Source organism: Leopardus geoffroyi, chromosome D2, assembly GCF_018350155.1.
Source record: "Leopardus geoffroyi isolate Oge1 chromosome D2, O.geoffroyi_Oge1_pat1.0, whole genome shotgun sequence".
NCBI classification, from domain to species: Eukaryota; Metazoa; Chordata; class Mammalia; order Carnivora; family Felidae; genus Leopardus; species Leopardus geoffroyi.
Window position 1 is genome coordinate 40,237,123 of NC_059334.1, and position 24,492 is coordinate 40,261,614.

Consider the following 24,492-nt stretch of genomic DNA (forward strand, 5'->3'; position numbering starts at 1 on the left):
GACAGAGAGAGAGACAGAGCATGAACGGGGGAGGGGCAGAGAGAGAGGGAGACACAGAACCAGAAACAGGCTCCAGGCTCTGAGCCATCAGCCCAGAGCCCGACGCGGGGCTCGAACTCACCGACCACGAGATCGTGACCTGGCTGAAGTCGGACGCTTAACTGACTGTGCCACCCAGGCGCCCCAAGAGTCGAACTCTTAACTGACTGAGCCCCCCAGGCACCCCCGTAAAGCTTTCTTGACAGAGCTGAGGTGAGGATTCCTGAGACGGTGTATGTAAAATGCGGCAGCTGGCCAGACAGGTCATGAGTGTACGGCGATTGGTAGTTACTGTCGCCACTGTGGTAACAGATAACACAAAACCATCCAATACCTGGCACGGGTCCATACCATGCTTGGCTCTGCACACAGAGAAATTAGTCCAACATAATCCTTGTCTCCAGGGAACTTCTAATCCAGTCACGGAGCAAATCATACAGCAAATAATAATTACTCAAAGCTGATTGGAAACACGTATCAGGAGAGGAACCGCAGGTCTCGAGAGAATCCAAAGCAAGAGAAGTTGCAGAGGAGGTAGGAAAGGGAAATTAACCGAGACTTTTGGATGTAAACACAGGCAGGGGATGGAGGGGCAGAGGTCAGGCCCATGTACCCAAGTTGGTGCAGAGAGAAGCCAAGCCCACCACCCATGGTGCCATTTATTGGATAAATGAGAACACAGCCTGCAGCCCGCTAGAAAGGTCCATGCAACATCCCCCGGAAAGGCTCTTTCTTCTCTAAGGCTTGCCATAGCTGACAAACTGAGTCACAAAGGTACCTCCCTGGGAAGAGGGGAACTGTGGCGTTTGTTCAGAGAACTTTCCAAAGTGCCTGGAGGAAGATGAAGCACTTATCTCAGGTCCTGGAGCCTCCTGCATTCCACCACCCCTGGGGACACATTTAGCAAGACCCTGTAACACAGGGCAACCCAGTTTCCTTATGGCTAATTATAGCCCAGAGCTACACAAGCCAACCACCAGTACAGGTACTTTCCTGCTGGGAAGGTCAGGGAAGAATTCAAGAAGGGGGTGACATTGACCTGGGCCTTGGTGGGATCCGGGGAAGAAGTTCTAGAAACGAAGAGCAAAGGAAGACAGAGGCAGAGGTTGGAATGCACGGACCGTGTCTGGATCTGGTAAAGGAGCCAGTTCTGCCGGAGCAGAGGACCCCTGTGCCACCGACAAGGTCTCCAGTTCCAGGTGCTTCCAGAGCTGCTGACATTGTGCAGGAGTCTGGGCCAAGGTTTGGAATGCCTTATCTCGTCATAATTTTACACACTAGATACTATCACCTCCGTTCTTCGTTAAGACAGTTTCAGGGAGATAAGTGACTACGGTTTCAGAGAGAAAGGCTGTTAAAACTGGAATGCGACCCTGACCCCAATTTCTAGCAAAAGTCATTATGCAATGTTAGCTTTCAGTGAGATATGACTGGAAAAGTACATTAAGGTCAGGTCAGAGATGGCCTCGAATACCTAGCAGAGTATCGTGTTCATTGACGCTAAATCTCTGTGGTGAGACCATTTTGGAGGTCTGGAAGGTTCTGGTGGTCTCCTTAAGCCTGAGTAGGAAGGTGCATGCAGACTCAAGCCAACGAACAACCAGAATGCAAGGCCAGAAAATCTCTGATTTGAGATAGGGTGGTGACTGCTGGGCCTGTGACTCCAGATCCAGGGCACGGGAAAAGGCTTCCCCGGTACTGGGCATGCTCCCTCTGCCATTCTTTGGCAACACTCTGGGCTGTGTCATCTTCAGGACCCATAACTTGACTTCAGGACCAGGAAACTTGACTGGTTTCCATAGTTATGTACACTTAGGCCCAATAAAAATGGGCCACTGGGAGGCTGATTGTACGAGAAAAGATAGGGTGGTACTGATGAGAATTTAGGGCCTCACAGGCCCTCTCCTCACTACCCTGGGAGCACCCCAGGGCTTTGGGTTCTTCCTTTCCCCAATGGAGGAGGAAGGAAACTCAACAGACCTGCTGGAAAAGCAGGCTACTAGAGCACGGGAAGTAGCCAGCTGTGAGTCAGGTCACCTTGAACAAATGGATGAAGAGCTTGGGCAAATGTGTGTACCATCTGTAAAACAGTAGGACAGACCAGGTGATCCTGAAGAGCCTTCAGAGATTGATTTGTTGTTGTTGTCGTTCCATTTTTTATTGTGGTAAAAAAAAAAAATTGCAAAACATGTTACCACCTTAACCATCTTGAAGTTTATAGTTCAGTACATCAAGTATACTCACACCATTGTACAACTGATCTCCAGAACTTTTTCATCTTGCAGAAACGAAACTCCATACCCATTAAACAACTCCCCATGTCTGCCCCTCCCCTGCCCCACTGGTAACCACCATTTTACTTTTGGTTTCTAGGAGTTTGACTGCTTTGCATACCTCATAGAAGTGGGATCGTACAATATTTGTCTTTCTGTGACTGCCTTATGTCACTTAGCACAGGGTCCCCAAGGTTCATCCGTATGTTGTAGCCTGTGACCAGATTCCCTTCCATTTTAAGACCAAGTAACATTCCCGTGTATGTATGTATACCACATTTTGTTTACCCGGTCACTCGTTGGTGGACATTGGGTTGCTCCTTCCTCTAAGCTATTGCGAATAATGCTCCTATAAATGTGGCTGTGCAAATATCTTTTCTGAGACCCTGCTTGACTCACAGGTTTAAGATGCAATGAGTTTGGTTGCATGTTTTATGACTGCTTTATTTAAAAAAACAAACAAACAAAAAAAACAAACCCAAAGAACAAAAACAAAAAACACGGAGCCTCTTGAAGAGTAAACAAATGGAAATTAACACTTCATATACGCAGAGCGATGTTTATTTTAGGATATTTGGACACTCCAAACTAATATTTTGACATTCGACAAATTCCTAAAGCTGGGCCACTGGAAAGAACGCGAACAGTGCTAAATGTGGGCCTTGCAGAGAGAGTCCTGGCATTCTGTCGCGTAATTATATGAACTTCAGTCACAACATTATCCAGGAAACCCTTTCAGCAGATCATGGGTATCTATTAATATAAATCACTTGTTGGATGAGCCATGCATTGACTTGTTGGAAAATATGGAAGATTTTATGCCAGAAAAAACATCCTTCAAATTCAGTCATGTATACCGTACCCCCAGGGAAAAACATTTCGAATCCACACATTTTCCTTTGAAAGAAAAGTTTGCTTCTCTCTCCTGAGCAGCCTGGTTGAAAGGTCTGGCCAAGGATCAGGCTTGCAGGAATGTTCCTAAATATTGGAAGCTGCCCCTCCAGCACCGTGACTCAGTGGGGTGGTGGGTGTTTGTTAGATGATTAATTTTTTAGCAAAGGTGTGCCTGCTGGCAGTGGTGCAGAAGTAACTTCAATCACTAATCACAGAATCCTCTTTAGAGAAAACTGTAATGAAACTCGGCTGATCCACTGAACTTTTCCTCGCGGAGTTCATTTCCATAATCAGCATATGCTGGTCCAGTGGGGAAGGCAGACAGATTCGGTGGGGGGGGGGGGGGGCGGGTGGTGGTGGAAGGGGGTGGGGTGGGGACTGTGCTAGCAGAAGAGGGAACCAAGCATGGGAGCCCAGAAGAGCGGAACTAACTCCGGCAGACTGTGAGAAGGATCGTGCAGATAATACTTGAGCGGGGCATTGAAGGATGAAGAGAAGTATTGCAGCAGAAAACCACGAGGAAGGGCAGTCTAGGCTGGGGGAACAGCATGGGTGCAAAGATCTCCTCACGTTTGGAAACATGTAAGAATGGAAGTATGGCTGAATAACACACGGCACGTGAGGTTAAGACATGTGAAGTCCTCTTAATGAAGTGTGGGCACTCCGCAACAGGGCCACAGTACCCGCAGGGACCCCTGTCAGGAGCCCTGTGCAGAGCCAGTCCCGTTCCTGGCCCCCTGGGTGCCCCAGCGTCTGACCAGAGAGCAGCCACGGCTTTCGCTGGGGGCCTGAGTGTCTAGGGCCAAGGACAGAGAATAGGTATTGCCTCAAGGGTGACACAGGCACCACTGTGATGGCAATCTGCAGACAGGAGACACTGAATTACCAGTGCGAGGCAAAAGCTTTGAGCTGATGTTTCCTTGGGCGAGGCTGAGGTGAGTGTGGAGAATGCCCCCTGCCTTGCTCCTTCAGGCAGTAGCCGTGGTCATTCCTGCCACTGACTGGAAGCTCACCAACATCCCTAGGATGCGGAAACAGCATCCAAATAGGTCCCTGGGTGTCCTGACAGTGTGCCAGTGAGAGGATGCTCTTGATACGTTGAGAGAGTAGCAAGAGTCCGTACGGCCAGGTAACCGGAGGCAGGGAGGAGACTTTCATTTTCTCTCAGAAGGACTGACTGGCTAGTGGCACCATTTTATTGTCCAAAGAGGGTTACCTGTGGTTTGGGACACAATGCCTTTTGTTCGTCCCAAACACAGTTCTTCTGTCTGAGACACATACTATACTGAAGAGGACACTACGAAAAGAGACACAAATCTGGACTGTGTTAGGCAAACCTAGACTCTCTCTGGGATGCTCTTCCCTCTAAACATTTTTATAATGAAACCGAAACTGTCTTGGGAAGCCCCCCAATAAATGGAGCCACCTGTCTCCCTAGATAGGTCGGTCTCTCTGTGCCTGGGATCTCTGAGTGCCTCCCCATCCACAGTGAAAATAGAGATGATTTTTAAAATAATAACTAATAATTAGGGGCGCCTGGGTGGCTCAGTCGGTTGAGCGTCTGACTTCAGCTCAGGTCACGATCTCGCGGTCCGTGAGTTCGAGCCCCGCGTCGGGCTCTGTGCTGACGGCTCAGAGCCTGGAGCCCGCTTCGGATTCTGTGTCTTCCTCTCTCTCTGACCCTCCCCCGTTCATGCTTTGTTTCTCTCTGTCTCAAAAGTAAATAAGCGTTAAGAAAAAAAAATTTTTTTTTAATTTTTTTTTTTTTAACGTTTATTTATTTTTGAGACAGAGAGAGACAGAGCATGAACGGGGGAGGGGCAGAGAGAGAAGGAGACACAGAATCGGAAACAGGCTCCAGGCTCTGAGCCGTCAGCCCAGAGCCCGACGCGGGGCTCGAACTCACGGACCGCGAGATCGTGACCTGAGCTGAAGTCGGACGCTTAACTGACTGCGCCACCCAGGCGCCCCGAAAAAAATTTTTTTAATAAAATAAAATAAAATAATAACTAATAATTAAATGAGAGGTAGGCCCGGCTGGGCCTTCAATACCCAGCTCAAATATTATCTGCACGATCCTTCTCACAGGGATAGAGACACGGATAGAAACCCTTCTCTGATGTCAGTGATTCCTTCCTGTTCACCCTGGACAGGGAATTTGAGGACGTAGGATCTTGGGAACAGAGAGTGAGGAGTAAAAGTTGTCCATTTCCAGACAACCGAGGGGACCGTACTCACCTACTGGAGCACCACCTTGGGAAGAAGATACAAGCCAGTACGAAAGGCTGGAGAAGCCCGATGCATAGGGATGTTGAAATTTCTAAGACTAACAGAACAGATGGGATTAGAGACACCCAACATGATGGAGGCTCTAAGTTCTCTCAGTCTCTGGATTCCTGCAGGATGTTCATAGAGATTGGACCCTATGCACTAAAGCACTGAGAGTGGCTTTAAGAGTCTAAAGTCAAGTGTACTGTCCGTGGAGGAAACCACAGACAACTGACAATACCAAATATTGGGGAGGGTGTGAAGCAGACGGAACTCTTACATGTTTCTGGTGGGAATGAGAATTGTAGAGCCACTTTGGAACACGGTTTGAGAGGGTCTTATAAAGTCGAGCGTACATTTAGCATTTGACTATTGCTACATATCAGTCTAAGAGAAATGACAGCATACGTCCAAGCAAAGGTTGTACACAAATGTTCACAACAGCTTTATTCACAACTGCCAAAAACCCTTGAAACAACCCAAATACATCCATCAACTGGTGAAGAGATAAATAAATGTTGGCCTATCTGTGCAACGGAATACTTCTTAGTGACAAAAAAGAACAACGTACTGAGGCACACGGCAACATAGCTGAATCTCAGAAACATTTTTCTAAGTGAAAGAACCCACATGCGAAATACTACATACTGCCTGATTCCATTTGTATGAGATTCTACAAAAAAGCAAAACTGAAGTGTGGAAAGCGGATAAGTGGGTCTGGGGAAGGGGATTGGCTACCAAGGGACATAAGAGAACTATAGGGGGAGATAGAAATGTTCTTTATGATGACTGAGGTGCTGATGGTACATGACTGTATATGTTTGTCACAACTCTTCAAATTGAACACTTAAAACTCGGTTTACCTCCACTATAGCTTGATAAAAATTTGTATTTTACTAAAGCTGAAAATAATTTTTTAATTCAAGAAAACAAAAGTGATAAGAAAACTGATACCAGGATTGAGAAACAGGATGTAACTATACAAGGCAGAGTTTTCAGAAAATTATTAGGGAAAACTTTAAATAAGCATATCTTAAAATTTAGTTGGGGCGCCTGGGTGGCTCAGTCAGTTAAATGTCTGACTTCGACTCAGGTCATGATGTCGTGGTTTGCGGGTTTGAGCCCCACCCGCATCGGGCTCTGCGCTGACAGCTCGGAGCCTGGAGCCTGCTTCAGATCCTGTGTCTCCCTCTCTCATGCCCTTCCCTTATGCTCTGCCTCTCAAAAATGAATAAACATTTAAAAAATTAAAAAAAAAAAACTTAGTTGATGGGGTGCCTGGGTGACTCAGTCGGTTGAACGTCCAACTCCTGATTTTGGCTCATGTCATGATCTCACGGGTTTGTGAGTTCGAGCCCCATGTGGGCTCTGTGCTGACATGGTGGAGCCTGCTTGAGATTCTCCCTCTTTCTCTGCCCCTCCCCTGCTCTCACTCTTTCTCGCTCTCTCTCTCTCTCTCTCAACATAAATAAACTTAAAAAACACTTAGTTGAAATGAGCAATGTTTCAGAAAAATATAATTTAATAAACAGAATCAATAGAAAAGTTCTTGACTGGTTTTACCATGCCAGCGTAACCCAGATGCCCCCAAACCTATCAAGGACGGTGAGTTTGAGAGAGCACAATCCACAAGTGACCTTGACTTCTGACACCAACTGCAAGTTCAGAGCCCCTGAGACCACACTTGGGTTTGGTAATTCACTAGAGGAACTCACATAACTCATTGGAAGCTTTTATGTTCATGGTTATAGTCTTTAACCAGGAAAGGATACACAGTAAAATTAGCCTAAGAAAGAGATTCAGAGGGCAGAGTTTAAGAAAGTATCAGACTTGGACCTTCCAGATGCCCACTGTGGAGTCATGAACAGTGTTACTGGGTGATGGGTGACAATATACGCAGAGTATTGGCAACCGAAGTAGCTCCCCCCCCACTGGCGTTGGTGTTCAGACTCTTTGTTGGGACTCAATCATGTGAACTTGATTGGCTGCCCATGTGACAAATCTCAGTCTCCCTACCCTAAATCCCCTTGTTACTATCTGGTTCTACCAATTTTTAAATTCCAGCAAAAAAAGGGAGAAGGAAATTCATACCAGGATTGAGAAATTGGCTATAACTATAGATAAAGCAGAGTTTTTAGACAAAACCATATTAATTTGAATTACAGTGACTTTACGGTATATTTTGATATTTGGTAAGGCAAATTTTGCCTCATTGTTCTTTCTATCTTTCATAACTGCTCTCAGACACTTATGTTTCCTTACAAAATTTGAATTCTGTATTAGCAAAGTTGCATTCAGTTACAAATGCACATTGTTTATGCCCCATGAGTTGAATTTAATTGTTGTATAAAAATCTTCTAAAAGATTACATTATGATTTGGCACTGAAATGAAAAAGTTATTGTGAATGCAGAAATTCATATGAACAGCAGTAGAACATAAATTCGATATTAGTAAAGGAAATTTGTCATCAGAGAAACCACTTCATTTCCGATTTTCTTGCAAAGCAACAATGAAGAGGTTTATAAAACTAAGAAAGAAAGCTGTCCCCACCCCCCCCACACACACACACAAGTAAAAATCTATTATGTTTTGCTACCAAGATACGTGCAAAAGGATTGTAATGCAATGGAAAATTTGCCAAATCTTTTGAAATAGATAAATTCCAAAGCAATGAGAGGTGGTGTCATCAATTCATGTGTTTTGAAAGACTATCATTAAGATGTCAAACATCTATTAATCAAAACTTCTTGCCGACTTTGAGCAGAAGACAATAGTGGAGCACTCTTTTAGAAACGTCCCATCGGGGCGCCTGGGTGGCTTGGTCGGTTAAGCGTCCGACTTCGGCTCAGGTCATGATCTCTGGGTCCGTGAGTTTGAGCCCCGCGTCGGGCTCTGTCCTGACAGCTCAGAGCCTGGAGCCTGTTTCAGATTCTGTGTCTCCCTCTCTCTCTGCCCCTCCCCTGTTCATGCTCTGTCTCTCTCTGTCTCAAAAATAAATAAACGTTTAAAAAAAAGAAAAGAAAAAAAAGAAACGTCCCATCACCAGTGTTCCTAACAGCCAAATGATAATATTGTGGGACAAACGCAAACATCAGTGATTCTGAGTCCAAAAATGATACAGAAGAGTAAGACTTTGTATATGATGCTGTCTTAGGAACACCTTAATACCTTTATTTCACTTCTATTTTCCCTGTTAAGTGTGCCCACAATCATTTACGAGATAGAAACTAACCCAGACTTAGACCAATCAGAGTGCAGGAGTACCCTGGCCACAGTGATTGGCCAACCAGATTGAGGCTCTGGGCTTTGTTCACTCCTGGGTCTAACTGCCCTCTCTCCGTGCTGGATCTTGTGGGCATCCAATGACCACAAGAGGAACCAGCCTTAACATGAAGCCAACACATGGATAACAAAGCAGAGAAGCAAAAGAATCTGAATCATTGGTGTCATTATGGAACCCAAGATCACCTCAAGTCAGTTTGAGTTGGATTTTCTTTTTTTTTTTTTTTTTTTTAATGTTTATTTACTTTTGAGGGGCGGGGAGACAGAGAGAGAGAGCCGGGTAGGGGCAGAGAGAGAGGGAGACACAGAACGTGAAGCAAGCTCCAGGCTCCAAGCTGTCAGCACAGAGCCCAACATGGGGCTCGAACTCATGAACTGTGAGATCATGACCTGAGCCAAAATCAGATGCTTAACCGATTGAGCCACCCAGGCACCCTTGAGTTTTCTGTTTCTTGCAAACTAAAGTTGCCTAGTCAAATGAAGTCTCATTAAATGTCAAAGGATAGACCGAATGATGATGTGTGAGGCAGTCTTACTTCCCCAACCTGGGAATGGAACGATCCCACCATTCAGCCCCTAGTCAGTCACCAATTCACCTGTTAAGCCATTGTTTATGTCTCTTGAGGACTTCATGTAGAAGATCCTAAAGGCTTTGCTGTGCAGCACACTGGGGAAGTAGGGCATCTTTAGATACTTTTTCGAAATGAGGAAGAGTGGAATTCAGGGATATTGGCAAGTAAAAAGATATTTGTAGCTGATACGTGCACATTTACGTGGTTCATACATTTCCAGATCTTGATCAGACTTTCACGTATTCACAGAATGGGAATTTAGGCCTGAGAAAGTCAATGAAGTCAAGCACCCATTTTTGCTTTATTTTCACTTTAATGCTACCTGCTTCGCAAGCTGTTCTCACTGAGCCCAGACACACTGCAGGACCAATCAACTTTAAAAATTGTGTTATACCGCAAGCATGGATCACTGCTGAGAGAACAGATGAAGCTAGCTGAATGTAGAAGTAGTTGTGATGCTGTAAGAATCCCAAGTCTTTATCCACATCTGCCTCCTGCTAGCAATGTTTTCTGCCTGGCCTATGAGATCAGGAAGGAGAAAACACTTTCCTAGCCCCTGTCAAGAGGATAACATACATAAGTTACAGAAGGTATCACAAAGCTCCTAGTCAACCTTAATTTCTACCTCCTTCAATTCAAAATCTAGGTTATTTCATGGTCTTTACAAAGCTAGAGTTACTTTTCTCCTTAAAACTTGGCAGATTCATGTTTTTGTTTTTAATCCTTGAGCTTTATAAGTTTTTCTTTCCTGTGCCTACTTGCCCATAGCTTATTCTTCTGGTCTGATGACTGCTTTTTAATGAGTTCAGCCTGTGCTTTCTTGGACAAATTGGGAGTGTGAGGAGTGTGTTAATTAGCTATCAGATCTAGCCCGACTTTTGAAGTTCAGAGCTTTGGAATGTTACAGAAGTGTAAATACAATCATGGTTTTTTGCATTTGGTAACTATATCTCAGCTGAGACCTCAGGGAGCCTCCCACCTCAGGATTCTGTGACCCCTGACCCCTGAATGGTTCTGTCATTAATGGCCAGTCTCTGGGGACCCATACCCAAAGGAAATGGCTTCCTGTTTTGTTTAAGTGGCCCTTCTTTCTTGCAGCCTTCCTGTTAATCAAACATCCAATTTCAGGATGGAGAAAATGAGCCTCCTTCTCCTCCCCTCCCCGTAGGGTAAGGAGGAATGAGGCAGGAGTGAGAAAGTTCCTCTGGGGTTGGGGGGGGGGGGGTGGTAAACTGCCTTCTTATGACTCTACCCATATTGTAACAAATTATACCAAGTATTTCTGGGCCTTCAAATCAGATCAAATACCTGCCTACTCCTGCAAGAAGCCTGCATGATCACGCAAACTGATCCTTCTCACCCCCAATCTAGAAACATCCTCTTTTTCAAAACGCTTCCCAGGCATGTCTTGGTGCCGGCCCTGGGCCAGACTCTGGGTCCCATGGTTGAGTAAAAGAACTCACAGTCTGGTTAAGGAGAGACCTCTTGAATAGACTCTATAGGTCCATAAGTTTACAAAGAACCTGGAGACAGTGCGAGATCAGGGAGGTAAATCAGGAAAGCCTTTGGACTTTGTACCCCGATAGATGGTTCCCAGGTGACCTGGGGTGGTTACTGCAGGCAGATGGCCACCTCTGACAGGTGGGCGTGGCAGACCTGCTTTGCGGCTCCATTGCACACTGCCCTGTGACCCATCACCCCTTTGTCCCGGTGGTATTTTAAGTGTATTGTGAGTCAGTTCTTCCTGTCTCTAAAAACGTGTTCTCCTAACCACACTTTCATAAAACAGCGTGGACACAATATATGAGTAAAAGAATGAGTGAATGAATGGATGAGTAAGTGTGGGCCCAACTAGACCATGTGACTCAGACTCCGTGAGGAGCCGGGCAACATCCCAGGAGCCAGTGCGCAGGCCACACTCCACCCCTCGCTATCCTCTGTCCAATGGCTGGGATTGTGAGGTGAAAGAGAATGTGTGCCCCGCGGGGTCAGAGGCTAGCAGTGCTGAATTTGTCCTAAAGCGTGAAGGGACACGCATTGTAAATCGTAGAGATTGCTCAACCCTATACCAAAAGGGAAACAAAAAGTTCATTTAAAAAACTGCTCAAAAACTCGCTGAGCTGAAAGGTGTCCTCGGTCCTCGGCTACAGGGCAGGTGCTTTCAGATCCAACTAAGGCAGTCCAGAGCCTCCCTTTGCTCCAGGCAGTGCCCCTAACGAGTCGGGCGTCAAGGGTCACCACTCGCGAAGAATTGAACTAGGCTAGCGCAGTGACAAGGGACCGAGAAGGAGCGGCCTGAAAGCCGCACAGGGTCAAAGGTGAGCTCCGCGCGGGGGGGGGGGGCAGCGCCAGAGCCTTAAGAGATGGGACCACAGCATTGCTGGGGCTCCGCCCACAGGGGGCGGGGCTCCGTAGGAGAGGCGGAGCCCGTGCTCCTCCCTGAGGAGCAGGGCTGGTCACGTGGGAGAGGGAGGCGGCGCAGGCGCCGAGGAGCGCAGGCGCGGGGGCCAACGCTCGGACGCCTGGGCGGGGGAGGGCTTGGCCCGCCAGCCTCCAGGCGTCGGGCCTGGGAGCAGGTGGGCGGGGGAATGTGGTGCGAGCTGCACTAGCGCACGTGACATCCGCAGGGGCAGTCCCCGCCACGGCGCAGGTGAGGAAACTGAGGCAGGGCCGGGGAAGGGAGGCTCGGTCGGCGGCGCGCGGGTGGATCAGACACCGGCTGTATTAGGCCTGCCCCTCGGGCGGCCCCAGAGTCCGCGGGAAGCTCCCGCAGAGCCGGCCGAGCGCAGCCGCACCTGCCGGGACGAGGCAGCCCCCACCCCCACCCGCTCCCGCGACGGATGCTCTTCCCGCCCGGCCCGGTTTCAGCGGTCAGCGGAAAAACCGCGTGTTGGAGGTCCGAAGACTTGGGGCCAGGACTGGCGCTGGTCTGACTGGCAGACTTCCCCACCCCCTTCCCAGCCCCTGGCTTGGAGTAAGGCTGATGACACCGACCTGCCTGAATTTTTGGGACAGAGACCTGAAAAAAAGGACTCTGCCCTGGCGCTCTTGCCCCGCGGGGGGCGGACCTGGGGGCTGTCCGGGAGTAGGGGGCGGAACAGCTGCAGGTGAGCGACCCCGGCTCTGCCCTTGCCTTAGGGTGTGTGCTTTCATAGGGTCGTGTGTTTTATGGGGCCACGGTTTTCTTCGGAATCTCAGAGACACCTGCTCTCTCCTTCCCCTAAAGGTTACACACTCCTGACAGAGTTGGAAAGAGTCCAAAGTGTACATTTAAGATCCCTGTGCTGAAGTCTAGGAATGAAAAGACCAACAAGGCAGCGATCTGACAGTCTCGAGATTGTTGCAGGGGTGGAGAGGTGAAGCAGATGGAGAAAAGATGGTTAAGGTCCAGCCTGACAAGGGCTCTGGGGAGGGACCACCCCCCGGGAGTCCAGAAGCTGGATTGGGGTTCAGACCCAGCGGACTCTGGGCCTTTTTTCCTTATGAATGATGTTTCTGCAGCTCTTACCTAGACTTCAGTTTTGTTTATTTTAACCTATTTTCCTTTGAGCTTGGCAGATGATTTTAAAAAAGAAAGAAAGAAAAGAATCGCTTAGGATTTATTTTGAAAAGTATTGTCCAGGAGCCAGCTTGGATGCTAGTTTGCATGCTTCTGCTCCAGCCCAGTCCTGGAGCCCGAGAATGGGGATGTAGAGTGCAAAACCTGACTCCTTGGAACATACCCAGTCATCGGAAGCCCTCCATTTCGTTCATGTACAAACGACATTTTTGGGGCGATGATTGACTAATCTAGAAATGAGTAAGAGTTATACATCATATGTATGTCACTCTTTGTAAGATAGCTTACAAAGCGCCATCCGGACATTTAATCTTTGGATTCTTACAACCCTGTAGAAGGTAATTCGGGAATCATTCCCGTTTTATTGTTGTGAAAACAATGCCTTGTTCAGGTTCTCCAACCTGTAGGAGTTTGATTTAGATTTCAGTTCCTCTTGGTGTGGCTCTTCCCATATCCCCTGCCTGTTTAAGGGTATGCCCTTTCGTTGAGATCTTATGCATTGTTCCCTAGGGGTACAGAAGACATTTCTGATGATTGTCTTATCAGCTTGTGTCCTTTAATTGGTTCTCAGAAAATTTGGTTAGGACTAGAATTCTGGCTCTTGAAACTGCAAGCTGAGTTCTTGTCTCATTGTGAAATGTTGAGCTGAGACACTCCAGGTCTCGCTCTGCTGAGGCTTGTGTGGCAATAACTGTCCAGAGGCTGAGGGACCCAGCCTCATCTCTGATTTCAGTGGCCTCTGGCACAGGACAGTAACACATGGACAGTGCCCTTTGCCTTCTCTGGTGCTGTTAGTGCAGACAGGCTGCAGGAGGGGCACAGCACTGTAGAGTGGGCAGTTAGGCCAAAGGGGCCTGAGACACACCAGGTTTCCCTCCAGACCTAGAACTTTGCCCCGGAGGCAGGTCTGTACTGACACAGCTGGGGGAGCACAGCTGGAGAAGTCCTTCAGTGTTTTGTGTTCTTCAAATGATCTGCCCTCAGACCCAAGTGAATCTGAGCCTTGCAAAGAAGAGAAAGATAATACCTTAAATTCTGCGGTACTTTATTGTGTAGATGTGTGTGTGTGTGTGTGTGTGTGTGTATTCTTCCTGATAACTCTTTAAAAGTTCCCTTGTTTAGGAAAGAGATGCTGAGGGACAAGGTGACCTCTCAAAGAATGAAAACCCAGGATTTTTGTCCAAAAGCCCAGGGTCTTTTGTGGTATCGTCCTTGCCCTCCCAGCCACCCCCATATGACTTGATAGAGCTAGTGTCCTGAGCCCAGTTAGGAGGCCGTGCAAGCAAGGGGCAGAAGGGCCACACGTTTGGGGGCACCTCTGTAGCTTCAGTCACTGATTAGAGGATTTGTCTTTGTCTCAAAGTTTCCCAGTAACTGATTTTATCCTCTTCTTCTGCTTTCAGCATCTATTCAGAACTTCCTGACTCTGGCACCTGCGAGGACGCCTGGGCCACAGCTGGGCGGACAGTCACCCCGAGGAGCCCAGCGGGAAGTTGGAGACTGAGGCAGGTAGGCGAGAGCTCACTGCAGGTGGCTAGGTCCGTGGTCCTTGATGACAAGGGTGGGTGGGAGCACATCCCCTACTGCTCATGGGGCCCTGCGGTACCCATGTCACCAGGCTGCTAAACTGGTATTTTCAAGCCTGTGCCTGTGTCATCCAGAATTGACAGGACCTTGTTACTGTGGGGAGGAGAGTTGCACAGTGGCCACTCAGCTGAGAATGAGCCGTGTGACCCTTACAGAAACATTTGGCTTTGGGTTATAAGCTGCTTGCAAAGCACTGGGCCTGGGAAAGATAGGTATACTCTCTGGCCACAGATTTCCCGGGCCCTGTTCAGTTGCAATTTGGCTTTCAGCCTTCTTCAGGCCAGCAAGCAGATTCAGGAACCTTACCGCTCCCCTGCCTTCCTGAACCCTGACCCGCCTCCCCACACTCCACTGTTCCAGCTTTGCAGGGGTGTCCAATGGAGGATAAATAATCATGGATTGGGAGTTGGAAGACCCAGACCCAGCACAGCCACTGACTAGCCCTCCCCCATGTGACCTCGGACTAGCTAGCCCCTTCTCTGGGCCTTAGTTTCCTCATTTGCTCAGTGAAGGAGGGGCTGAACCAGAGCTCTAAGGGAAGGAGAGGGGACGGGAGAGCAAAGAAGGAAGATGAAGCATCCTTTCCAGCCTCGTTCACTGAGGGCTGGAGGCAAAGAGACCCATGTGCACTCTTAGTTTCCTTTGTCTTCCTCAGCAGCCCTTTCTTCCTTCTGGCCTATCTCAGACCAGCTCATTCTGGGGAGGAAGGATTCCCTGGGTGGGGCTGGGCTGGGCAGGTATACCCTCTCCATATAGAATATGTTGTCTCTACTTGTTTCAGGCATGAATTATCCCACTCAATGCTGATACTTTGTTTTATGAAGACTTTATCAGTTCCTGCCCAGAGGCGGCTCCTTGAACAGGCAGGAATTAGGCCTGGGGAAGCAGAGAGTGAGAGTGTGCACGCCCAGCAGGAGAGCGGTAGCAGCAGGTGCCTCCATGGCTTTCTGGACATCAGAGCTCTGGAGTTGCAACTGTGCGGTTACTTTAGCGTCTTCGGACATCCGAACTGGGGCAACCGCATAGATTTGCTAGTTCCTTCCTCTGTCTGTACACAGAGTCTTTATAGCTTACATCAGATCGCCTTGCCGTTGAGCGGCAGAACTATGACCCAACCTAAGATCACCTAAACCCCAGGCTTGAGTGTTTTATTTAAGGTCAAGCCAGCCCTGTCCAAAATTACTTTCTGGTACGGAGCTGAAATTGGGTGACTCCAAATCAGTTCCAACATGGAGTTTAAAAAATAGCGCTCAGATAATTTCGTTAGACATTGAATACCTACTGATTACCAGGAATTGTGTTAAATGTCGGGGATGTGGGAGTGAACGAGACAACAGCCCTGCCCTCAGATGCTCCAGCATATTGTGTAAACAGACATGCCAATAGCTAAAATACACTAAGTCCGTTTGCTTGTGCAGTGTGCAAAGGTCTGTATGTGTCTCCACGAGCATGCATGCTATATAGTCAGAGGTGAGGGAACAGTTGATTGTTGGGGCATTCATGAAGACGCTTTGGCACAGAGTGTTATTTGTGCTGGGCCTTTACATAGTTGGCACGGGGCGGGGGAGGGTCATTCTGGGCAAAGGAAACAACACGAGCCACAGTTTGGAGGCCTAACAAGACATGTTATCGTTCTTGCACAGGGAGTGGTCAGCATGGTGGACCGCAGCTAAGCTGTGAAGGGTCCCGTCAGCTGTGCCGAGGAGTTGTGAGGGCCCAGAAGCAAGGCAGGGATGCGAGCAGGTCAAGGTGTTTTACAGTCACTCTGGTTGCAGCATGGAGAGAAGCGGTAGGGAACCTAGCTCGAGCCAAGCCTGTTCTGTGCTGTGGTTACTGAGGGAGGCCAGCACAGGGTAACAGGGTCCTGAGCACAGAGAGGCTGAGGAGAGGATGAGTGTCAGACACGTTGCACAGGCCAGATTAGATGCGGGTGACAAGGGAGAATGAGTGTGGCTCTCAGCTTTTGGCTTGAGCAGTCGGCTGGGTGCCTGTCATTCACTGAGCTAGGGAACTCCAGAAGAAAAACGGACTGTAGTGGATGTCAGTTTTGGACGTGGTATAACAGAGATGACCTACGGAACCCCCAAGTGCAAACTTTAAGTCGGGAACAGCAATAGGAACCTGGAAGTCAATACCAAGGGGTGGGGGTGAAGCGCTGGGAGTAGGTGAGGTCGCCCGGGAACAGGTGGGGGTGAGAGGAGTCACCTACGCAGAGGAACAAGAAGGGAAGTCTAGGAGGCCTAGAGGACAGATAGCTAGTGAGGGGCCTCAGTGGTGCCGGCTGACCGCCTGGGTGTAGGGTGAAGAACGGGGCGAGTGGAAAAGGGGACGTCTCCCTTGGATTTCAGTTAGTGTGAGGCATGGGCCGCTTTGAGGGCTTCACCTCCTTAGTCTGCACCGGATAGTAGGGAGGGTCTGCTGGCACTTGATAAATGTTACGGTCTGCATGACTGCAAGTGACTCAAAGTTTGTTCAGCTGTTTGAAGGGCTGGGGGCCTTGGCAGCTCTCCATGATGTTTTCTGGAGATTGAGTATTAACAGCTGAAGGAGCCCCAGGGTTTCTGGGTGGCCTGGTCCTGCCTGTCCTGTGAGTGAGCGAGCTTGGGGCCATAGGCGGGACTCCAGAGCCCCGCCTCCGGCCCTCCCCTGCAGCCTGATGCCTGCCTGCTCCTGCTGGGTCAGCCTCTTTGTCGGCAGGAGCCTGGAGTGTGCAAGCTGCAGATGGTGAGTGCCCCGCTCCCAGGTTTGCACTACGGAGGCTGGGGAGAAGGGGCCATGGGCAGGGAGTGGCTTGTGGAGTCCTGGGCTGCGGGGAAGAAACACTCTAGAAGCTGAAATGGGGGAGCAGGGGATAGAGTTCTGATACAGACCCAAGATATGTGCAGACTCCAAAGTGAGCTGTTTTTGATAGACCCACATGATGGCACTGGAGTGCTTTAAGGAGCCTCAGCACCCACCTTGGCAAACCACCCCCCACCTCATTTTGGGATAAGGAAAATGGGGCCAAGGGAGGGATCGCCCCAGTTTGGCCTCGGGAGCCCAGCTGGGTCTTGTCCCCTGACCTCCGTGCTCTTTCCCTCACCAGAGCTGCTGCTCTGGGCTGCTACAGCTGTTGTTTGTCTGTGGGCTTATCACTCTTCACCTTCTTCTTTGGGAGAGGACTGGACGAGATAAGTCCCACAGTGGGAGAGGAGTACTGAAGCCGGGGCAGGTGGGGGCTGGGGCAGGTTGGGGCTGGCTTCTGTAAACAACCTTGCTATTACCTCTTAGGGAAACTGACCTTTCCCTTAATGGATGGGGGTAGGACGGGGAGGATAGAGAAGGGACATCTGTCATGTGGTAAATTTCCTTTAATGGTTTGGCTGCATTTGAGGACTGAAACAAAAAAGTCCATCTTTTTTAATGCTCCTTAAGACAAAGGGGATCCTGCCCCTTGACCCTCAGAAACCCACAAATGAATGTGTGGGGAGGCAGCGTACGCAGCTCGAGAGACCCAGCGGTCTGGGTCCAGGTCCCAGTACTGCTGCCTGCCGGCTCTGTGACACTGCAGAGTGTCCTGAGCTTCTCTGAATTCAGTGTTGTCAGCCATAAAACAGGGTAATGTCTGCATCATAAGACTGTTGAGTGAGTGGAATTAGGCCATGAGTGTCAAGTGACACTAAATAAAGGCTGGTTTACGGGCTTTCCCATCTCTCACACTGGCCTTAGAGGCCCATGTGAAAATGCTTTGTTCTGTTTGGAGAGTAAGGTCCCCCGCCCCCTCCCCTCTTTTTGTCGTGGGAATCGCTGTGGTTCAGGATTCCCAGTCAGTCTCGCTCAGCAGAGAGTTGGAGTGCTACCTGCTCCAAGACGTGCCGGGATGGGGATTGCTTTGTAGCTCAGGGGGCTTGGCCGAGGGGCTGGGCCTGCACATTCTCTAGGTGTTTCCAGGAGCCAATTTTCACCCCTTCCTCCAGCACAACCCCACCCACACCGCCCACCCCCCCTCATAGAAGAGCCTGCTGCCAGAGGCCCACTGGGGGCGGATGTTCATGGAGAGGCCCGACTCCCCTCTGGAGTTACTGCTGCTCTCACATCTTAGTGCTGGAAGGCCTGAGAGTGAGGTCTATGCTCCTCAAAGGGACGGTTCTCTGCTCAGACTTCCTGGGTGGGGGCCTGAGGTGGGGGTGGGGTGGTAAACCATACTCCTGGGGGTTTTGAATCCCACATCTTGTATTCCAGCTCTTGAACTGGAGGTAGGGGGGTCGGGGGCCTTTGGTTCATGGAAGTTTGCCTTCTTGGTGTGCCTTGAGCACTGATATCCACCGCTAGCCTGCCTGGTCTCTCCCAGGCTTATTCAGCCCAGACGGGGCCCAGCCCTTCCATCCTGCCCCCCCCCCGCCCCCGCCCCGAGTCCTATGCCAGCTCCAAAGCCACTTCCTTCTGGGTGCTTCTCTGGCTTCCCAGATCAGATGGAGCTGGCTTTCATTCCCCATCGCTTCATGTTCACACCTTGCCCAATCTGCCTCACCTTGCCGCTTGAATTTCTGTTATCTGTGTGCTAGGCCTGTGTGTCCTCGAGGACTGGGTATCTTCTAGTTGTGTGTCCTCCCAAATTGCCATTTATCAAACAGGTCGGTGCTGAATAAATGTTTGGAAATAGATGTTGAGTCTCATTGAGTCCTGTTCCCTTGCAGTCGCAAGCAAACAGGCTGACTGGCTGTGGGTGGGAAGATGGAGCCCGTTGGCCTCTAAGAGCAGCAGGGGTGTGTTGGGGGGAGGTAGAGCTGAATGTAAGGATCCCTGGACTTCCTGCAGTGCACTGAAGTGTTTCAAGAGTTGAAGCGAGTCCCTTGTAGGGGGGATGTAAGCTGGTGGTTGTGAACTGTTCAGAACTGGTATCAGATCTGTGATCAGAAACCATGCCATATGCTCCTGAGTCATCCACATATGTCAGAAATCCAGGGATGTTTTTTGGGACGCACGTAAAGATGAAGAAATTGTTCCAGGCTCTGGGGAGTCTCCTGTTTACAGCAGGCAGGCGAGAGCTGTGGTTGTTCCGTGAATTCCCCCAATTGTTCTGCGAATTATAATCGAGTAATGTGTAACTTTGCTTCATAAAAGAATTGGAAGCCGGCCTGTGGAAGGTTCTTTCCTGCTTGGCCCAAGAACTTGGGTTTTCCATAAGTCGCTGTCGTCATCATTCGGTTCCGTTGAGTTCATCCGAGCGCACAATTATGGAGAGCTCGCTGTGTACCAAGCAGGCACCGTGCTGGGCATGGCATTTCAGACACAAGCTGAGGGACAGAGTCAAAGGTACATAGGTCCACATCTTGGGTGGAGCACATCGGAAGTGTCACAGAGGCGAGGTGAGGGGGACCGAGCATCTCTTGCAGGTGGCAGCCAGGGTAGGCAGAGCATCCAGGAAGCCTTCTTGAGGAGGCGTCCAAGTCCTGAGGGGCAGAACAGATGAGGGAGGACATTCCAGGCAGAGGCATGGACTTGTGCTCACCGGTGAGCCCCTCTGTCCCCCACAGTGAGCTGAGAGACCAGAGGGCGCAGCTCTCCCAAGCCAGCCTGCCCTTGTCACTGTTCTTTATTCCGTGGCTTCCTGCCAACCAAGTGCAAAACCATGAATTCTTTGCTCTGAGACAGTGCTCCTCAAACTTTCGTGTGCATGTGAACACTGCCTGGTCTGATGAAAATGCGCTTGATGACTCCTTAGTTCTGAACTAAGGGGTAAGGTCTGCATTGCAGTGTGACGCCAGTGCTGCCAGCCAGGGGGCCACAGTGAGTGGTGAAGCGGGAAGAAACTCCTCTCTCTGGGCTCCTGTCCCTCGTGAGAGAGGTGCCTCAGCAGCCCCCCTCCCCCAGCACACACACCAGCCTCCCCTTCTTTTTCCCCTTCCAAATTCCTCTTTCGGAAATGCTGTTTTCATTTGGTCATTCCTCCTCGCCACCCTCCACCCCCACCCCCTGCCTGGAAGTTCCCTTTTGTTTTTTAACTCAAATCTGAACTTTTCACATTGGCCTAACACAAGCCTGGCCTACCCTGTCTTCCCAGTCATCACCACCAAATGACTCCCAACCCCACCTCATGGCAGTGGACCCCTCAGAGCCTGCCCCTGGGCGGTGGCATGTGGATTTCTGGGACTCCGCTCAGTCCTTTGGAGAAATCTCCTCCCCAGCCAAGCACTGTAGGGGAGACGCAAGTCTTTGGTTAGGTGGGCTGCACGCACACCACCGGTCTATACCCGGTGATCTCGGCACACATCATGGGGGCACTTTGGGAGGAAGGCCCCAGTATAAGACCCTGGGTTGGCAGGAGGACCATGAGAACACGTGTTTTAAGCAGTTGTCAGGAGAAGGGAGGCCAGCTGGGGTACCTGCTACCCAAGGGGTGTGCTGCTTCCAGGGGCTCCCGCACAGAAGCACAGGGCTCCCCAACCAGAGGAAGCCGTAGGGAGGCACCCGGGACTGAGCTGGGAACAAGGCTGGGTTCTACGGGACCCGAGCGGAACTCCCATTTCAGTCGCAGAGCCCCGTGCCCCACGCAGACATCTTTTGGCAGCCCCTCTGAAGCAGACGCCCGGCACCATGCCCTTTCTTACACGACGCCCGCTCTCTCGGTCCACTCCCCTTCCTTCAGCAGACATCTGTGTAGGTCTGTTCACAGGGTGGAGAACGTCAGGCTGGACACTGGTGTCCAGCAGTGGCCCTCTCCGTTGAACTGTGTCGTTTCATAGCTGGTAGATATTCAGGGGATATTTACTTTGCTGCCGACTATGGTTTTATGTATTCTTTTTTGATTTCTGTTTTATTTTCACCGTGAGCCTGTTTTATCTGTTTAATGGAGGAAATATAAAGCTGTTTGCTGTTGAGAGAAATGCACTGAGATCGCCTGCCTACCAGGAGTGAGGCCCTGCTGGGCACTGTCTGGCTGGAGGAATAGTATGGTCTCTGTTTCTGAGGGAGTCACAAACCAAAGGGGAAGAAGGATAAGATAACAAAACAGTGTGATTGGTGTACTGAGTATCCTTTGATCAAGGAAGAGAAGGCTGCCCCTCCCCAGGGAGATAGGAGCCCAGATTCCCAGACTGTGAGGGAAAAGCAGGCACCGACACAGAGGGGAATGAGGAAGGAGGCTGCTGCCAGGGGACCCAGCACGGACACACCACACAGTCGGGAGGCTGCAGCCTTGGGCCTGGGAGGAGCAACAGCCAGAGAGGCATCTTAGAGGGCTGTCCTATCTCTGTCTCTGTTCTCGTGCCTGACCCACCAGCCAGCTCCCTGCGGCAGGGACCTCCGTGTGTCCCTTGTATCCCCAAGCTCTTGCGCCAGCAGGTGCCCCGCAGCCCTGGTCTGGTCCCGACTCTGACACGGCCGCACCCCTCTCCCTGCTTCAGGCCTCCCTGCTTCAGGCCTCCTGGTGGGCTGCCCGGAGGTGGGGGGGGGGGGGGTTGTCCGGAAAGCAGGTTCCAGCTCTCTCTCGACGTGAGAGCAGTAACATCTCCTTCCTCTCAATCTCCAGAAATGTCTTTTCTCCAGGATCCGAGCTTCTTCACCATGGGGATGTGGTCCATTGGCGCCGGGGCCCTGGGGGCGGCTGCCTTGGCACTGCTCCTGGCCAACACGGACGTGTTTCTGCCCAAGTCCCGGAGAGCGACGCTGGAGTATCTGGAGGACATAGACCTGAAAACGCTGGAGAAGGGTGAGCCCTGACCCCACTGGCCTCAGTACTTTTCCAAGGTGCTGGGATGCAGGCTTCCTCATTTTTTTCTCCTAAAAGGGCCCTGGCGCTCTCTCACTTTTTTTGTTTGTTTGTTTTAATTGAAAAGGCACTATAACAACATTAGGAAAAATCTAAAGCATTCTAAAGCATTTTAAAATTTACCGATAATCCCATTGCCCCCACACAGTAATCATTTTTACTTTTGCACATCCCTTCCCCTGTGTACACAGTATGCCGTTGTGATCTTGTTCGACATGATATTTTACGTTTTAGCTTTTTCTTATCAAGAGTGTTTTTCGCTTTCTCTTGTAGTCTCTTGGAGCTTCACAAAAAAAGGAGTTCCTGGGTCAAATACATTTGAAAAACACTGTGTATGCAGTTCCTTGTTCTGATGCTCAGCACAGGACTTGCTTATTGAAATGCGGCGTCTGGACTGTCACTGGTACGGGCACGGTCAGCCCTCACCTGCGGTGCAGACGTACATGGAGGGGTGGGAAGCCCAAGGTCGCACCTTTAGAAGGGACCCACCCATCCCCCTCTCCTTGGGAAGCCCACGTGGAGTGCCCGGTGGACGGCTGAGAGCCATGGCTCCTGTGCCGCCTCACCGTGTGCTCGTGGCCCTGGATGGGGAGCCCAGCGGGATTTCGGTGATGCCGACGGTGTGGGTGCAGTTGGCCTGAGTTTGGTGAAATTTGGATCTCACGGAGCGGGTGGTCTCCAGGCTGGCCCTTCACAGGGAGGCCATCGTCAACCCGCTCAGCAAGTGAGGAAGCTTGTCGCGGGGAGGCAGGAGCTGTGAGTGTAAGCTTACCACAGGGATCGCCTCGGAGGAGGGCTGAGAAGCCCTGCAGAGGGACACCCGTTTGCTGCGTTCATCTCAAGGCTTCCCAGTCTCACTTGACTGCAGAACCACCCCGCTCCTTTTCCTCACATAACATCCCAGAGGCACGTGGTTTCCTCTGAGGTTTCTCGGAGCCCCTGCAACAGGGGCTCCTGCTCGCTGAGCCCTCACTAACGCTGTCAGCAGACACCATGGTGGGCACTTTTCTACCCACCTTCTGATGCCCCCTGCAGCCTCCGTGGAGCTGCTAGGTGTCCACACTTATGAGGAGACGGGGTTTCGGGAGGAGCTGGTTCGTGCCTGAGGCCACACGGCCAGATGCAGGCCCTGTCTGACCACGGACCAGCCAGAGCCGCAGAACCGTACTGCCCTGGGGCGTTTCCTCATTGATCATCTTCTGCCCTGTCCTGTGAATAATACTGCAGTTAACATATTTAGGTCAAACAGTTTTTTCGTTAAAAAAAAAAAAAAAAAATGTTTTTTCTTGTAGAAATTTCTGTCGACGTAATCCCTTTGAATACTTTTTTTTTTTTTTTTTTTTTTTTAAAGAGTTAGGGTTTTTTCGATCAAAGTGCAAGATTTCTTTCAGGTTTTGTTCATGTGTCTGTCCTAAAGGATCATGACAGCGTCTACTGATACCAGCAAAGGAATTTGCCAGTTTTCCAGAAATGTTCCTGTCTGGAATGTTCAAGTGTGCAAACAGATTTTTATGAGGGAGGGCCCTTTTGGGGCTATAGTAGGACCCTTACACTGTATTAATTTTCCTCTGAAGGGTGAGTATTTCCTCCATTTCCTGTTTGGTATTTCCAAGTCATCTGCTGGGCTGGTACCATTTATGAGCTGGCCTCCGGTTGGGGCCGGGCTGGGAGGAGATGGTGCTGAAGCCCCTTTTCTTCTCCTCAGAACCAAGGACTTTCAAAGCAAAGGAGCTCTGGGAAAAGAACGGAGCGGTGATTATGGCTGTACGCAGGCCAGGCTGCTTCCTCTGTCGAGAGGTGAGTACACGGAGGCCCTGTGCGGAGAAAAGGACCCTAGCCAGCGGGACCAGCACATTCCCAGACAGCACCAAGGGCCAGTAGGCCCACTCTGACCTTCGATCAGCACTGTTATTTGCTCTAGGTATTTCTTTTGACTTATTCCCTGTTTGTGTTCATTTGAAAATTCACCATATCTTGGGGTTGGCAAACACACTTGAGTCTCTTTTGTCTCTCTCAAGCCTTTGTGGACAATCTGTGTCCGGGGCCATCTTCTCATTTAATCAGGGATGGGGACCGGGTCCAGTTGTGTGTTTCCAGTGCTCAGCACAGGACTTGCTTATTGAAATGCGGTGTCTGGACTGTCACTGGTACGGGCACGGTCAGCCCTCACCTGCAGTGGGAAGCCCAAGGTCGCACCTTTAGAAGGGACCCACCCATCCCCCTCTCCTTGGGAAGCCCACGTGGAGTGCCCGGTGGACGGCTGAGA

The 24,492-nt window shown here is 50.1% G+C and overlaps 1 protein-coding gene across 5 annotated transcripts in view; it reads left to right on the forward strand.

Moving 5' to 3' along the window:
• Positions 1–24,492, forward strand: part of PRXL2A (peroxiredoxin like 2A) — a 47,785-nt gene that overhangs the window by 15,394 nt on the left and 7,899 nt on the right. The window contains exons 1-4 of one of the 5 annotated variants that reach the window (XM_045437847.1): positions 11,840–11,980; positions 14,293–14,398; positions 21,987–22,166; positions 23,932–24,023. In XM_045437847.1, coding sequence (XP_045293803.1) covers positions 21,989–22,166; positions 23,932–24,023 — 270 coding nt within the window. In that variant the 5' untranslated portion in view covers positions 11,840–11,980; positions 14,293–14,398; positions 21,987–21,988. Of the gene's footprint in view, positions 1–11,839; positions 11,981–14,292; positions 14,399–17,075; positions 17,201–21,986; positions 22,167–23,931; positions 24,024–24,492 lie in introns of those variants that run through there. The other 4 variants (XM_045437851.1, XM_045437849.1, XM_045437850.1 and 1 more) reach the window with 4 other exon arrangements.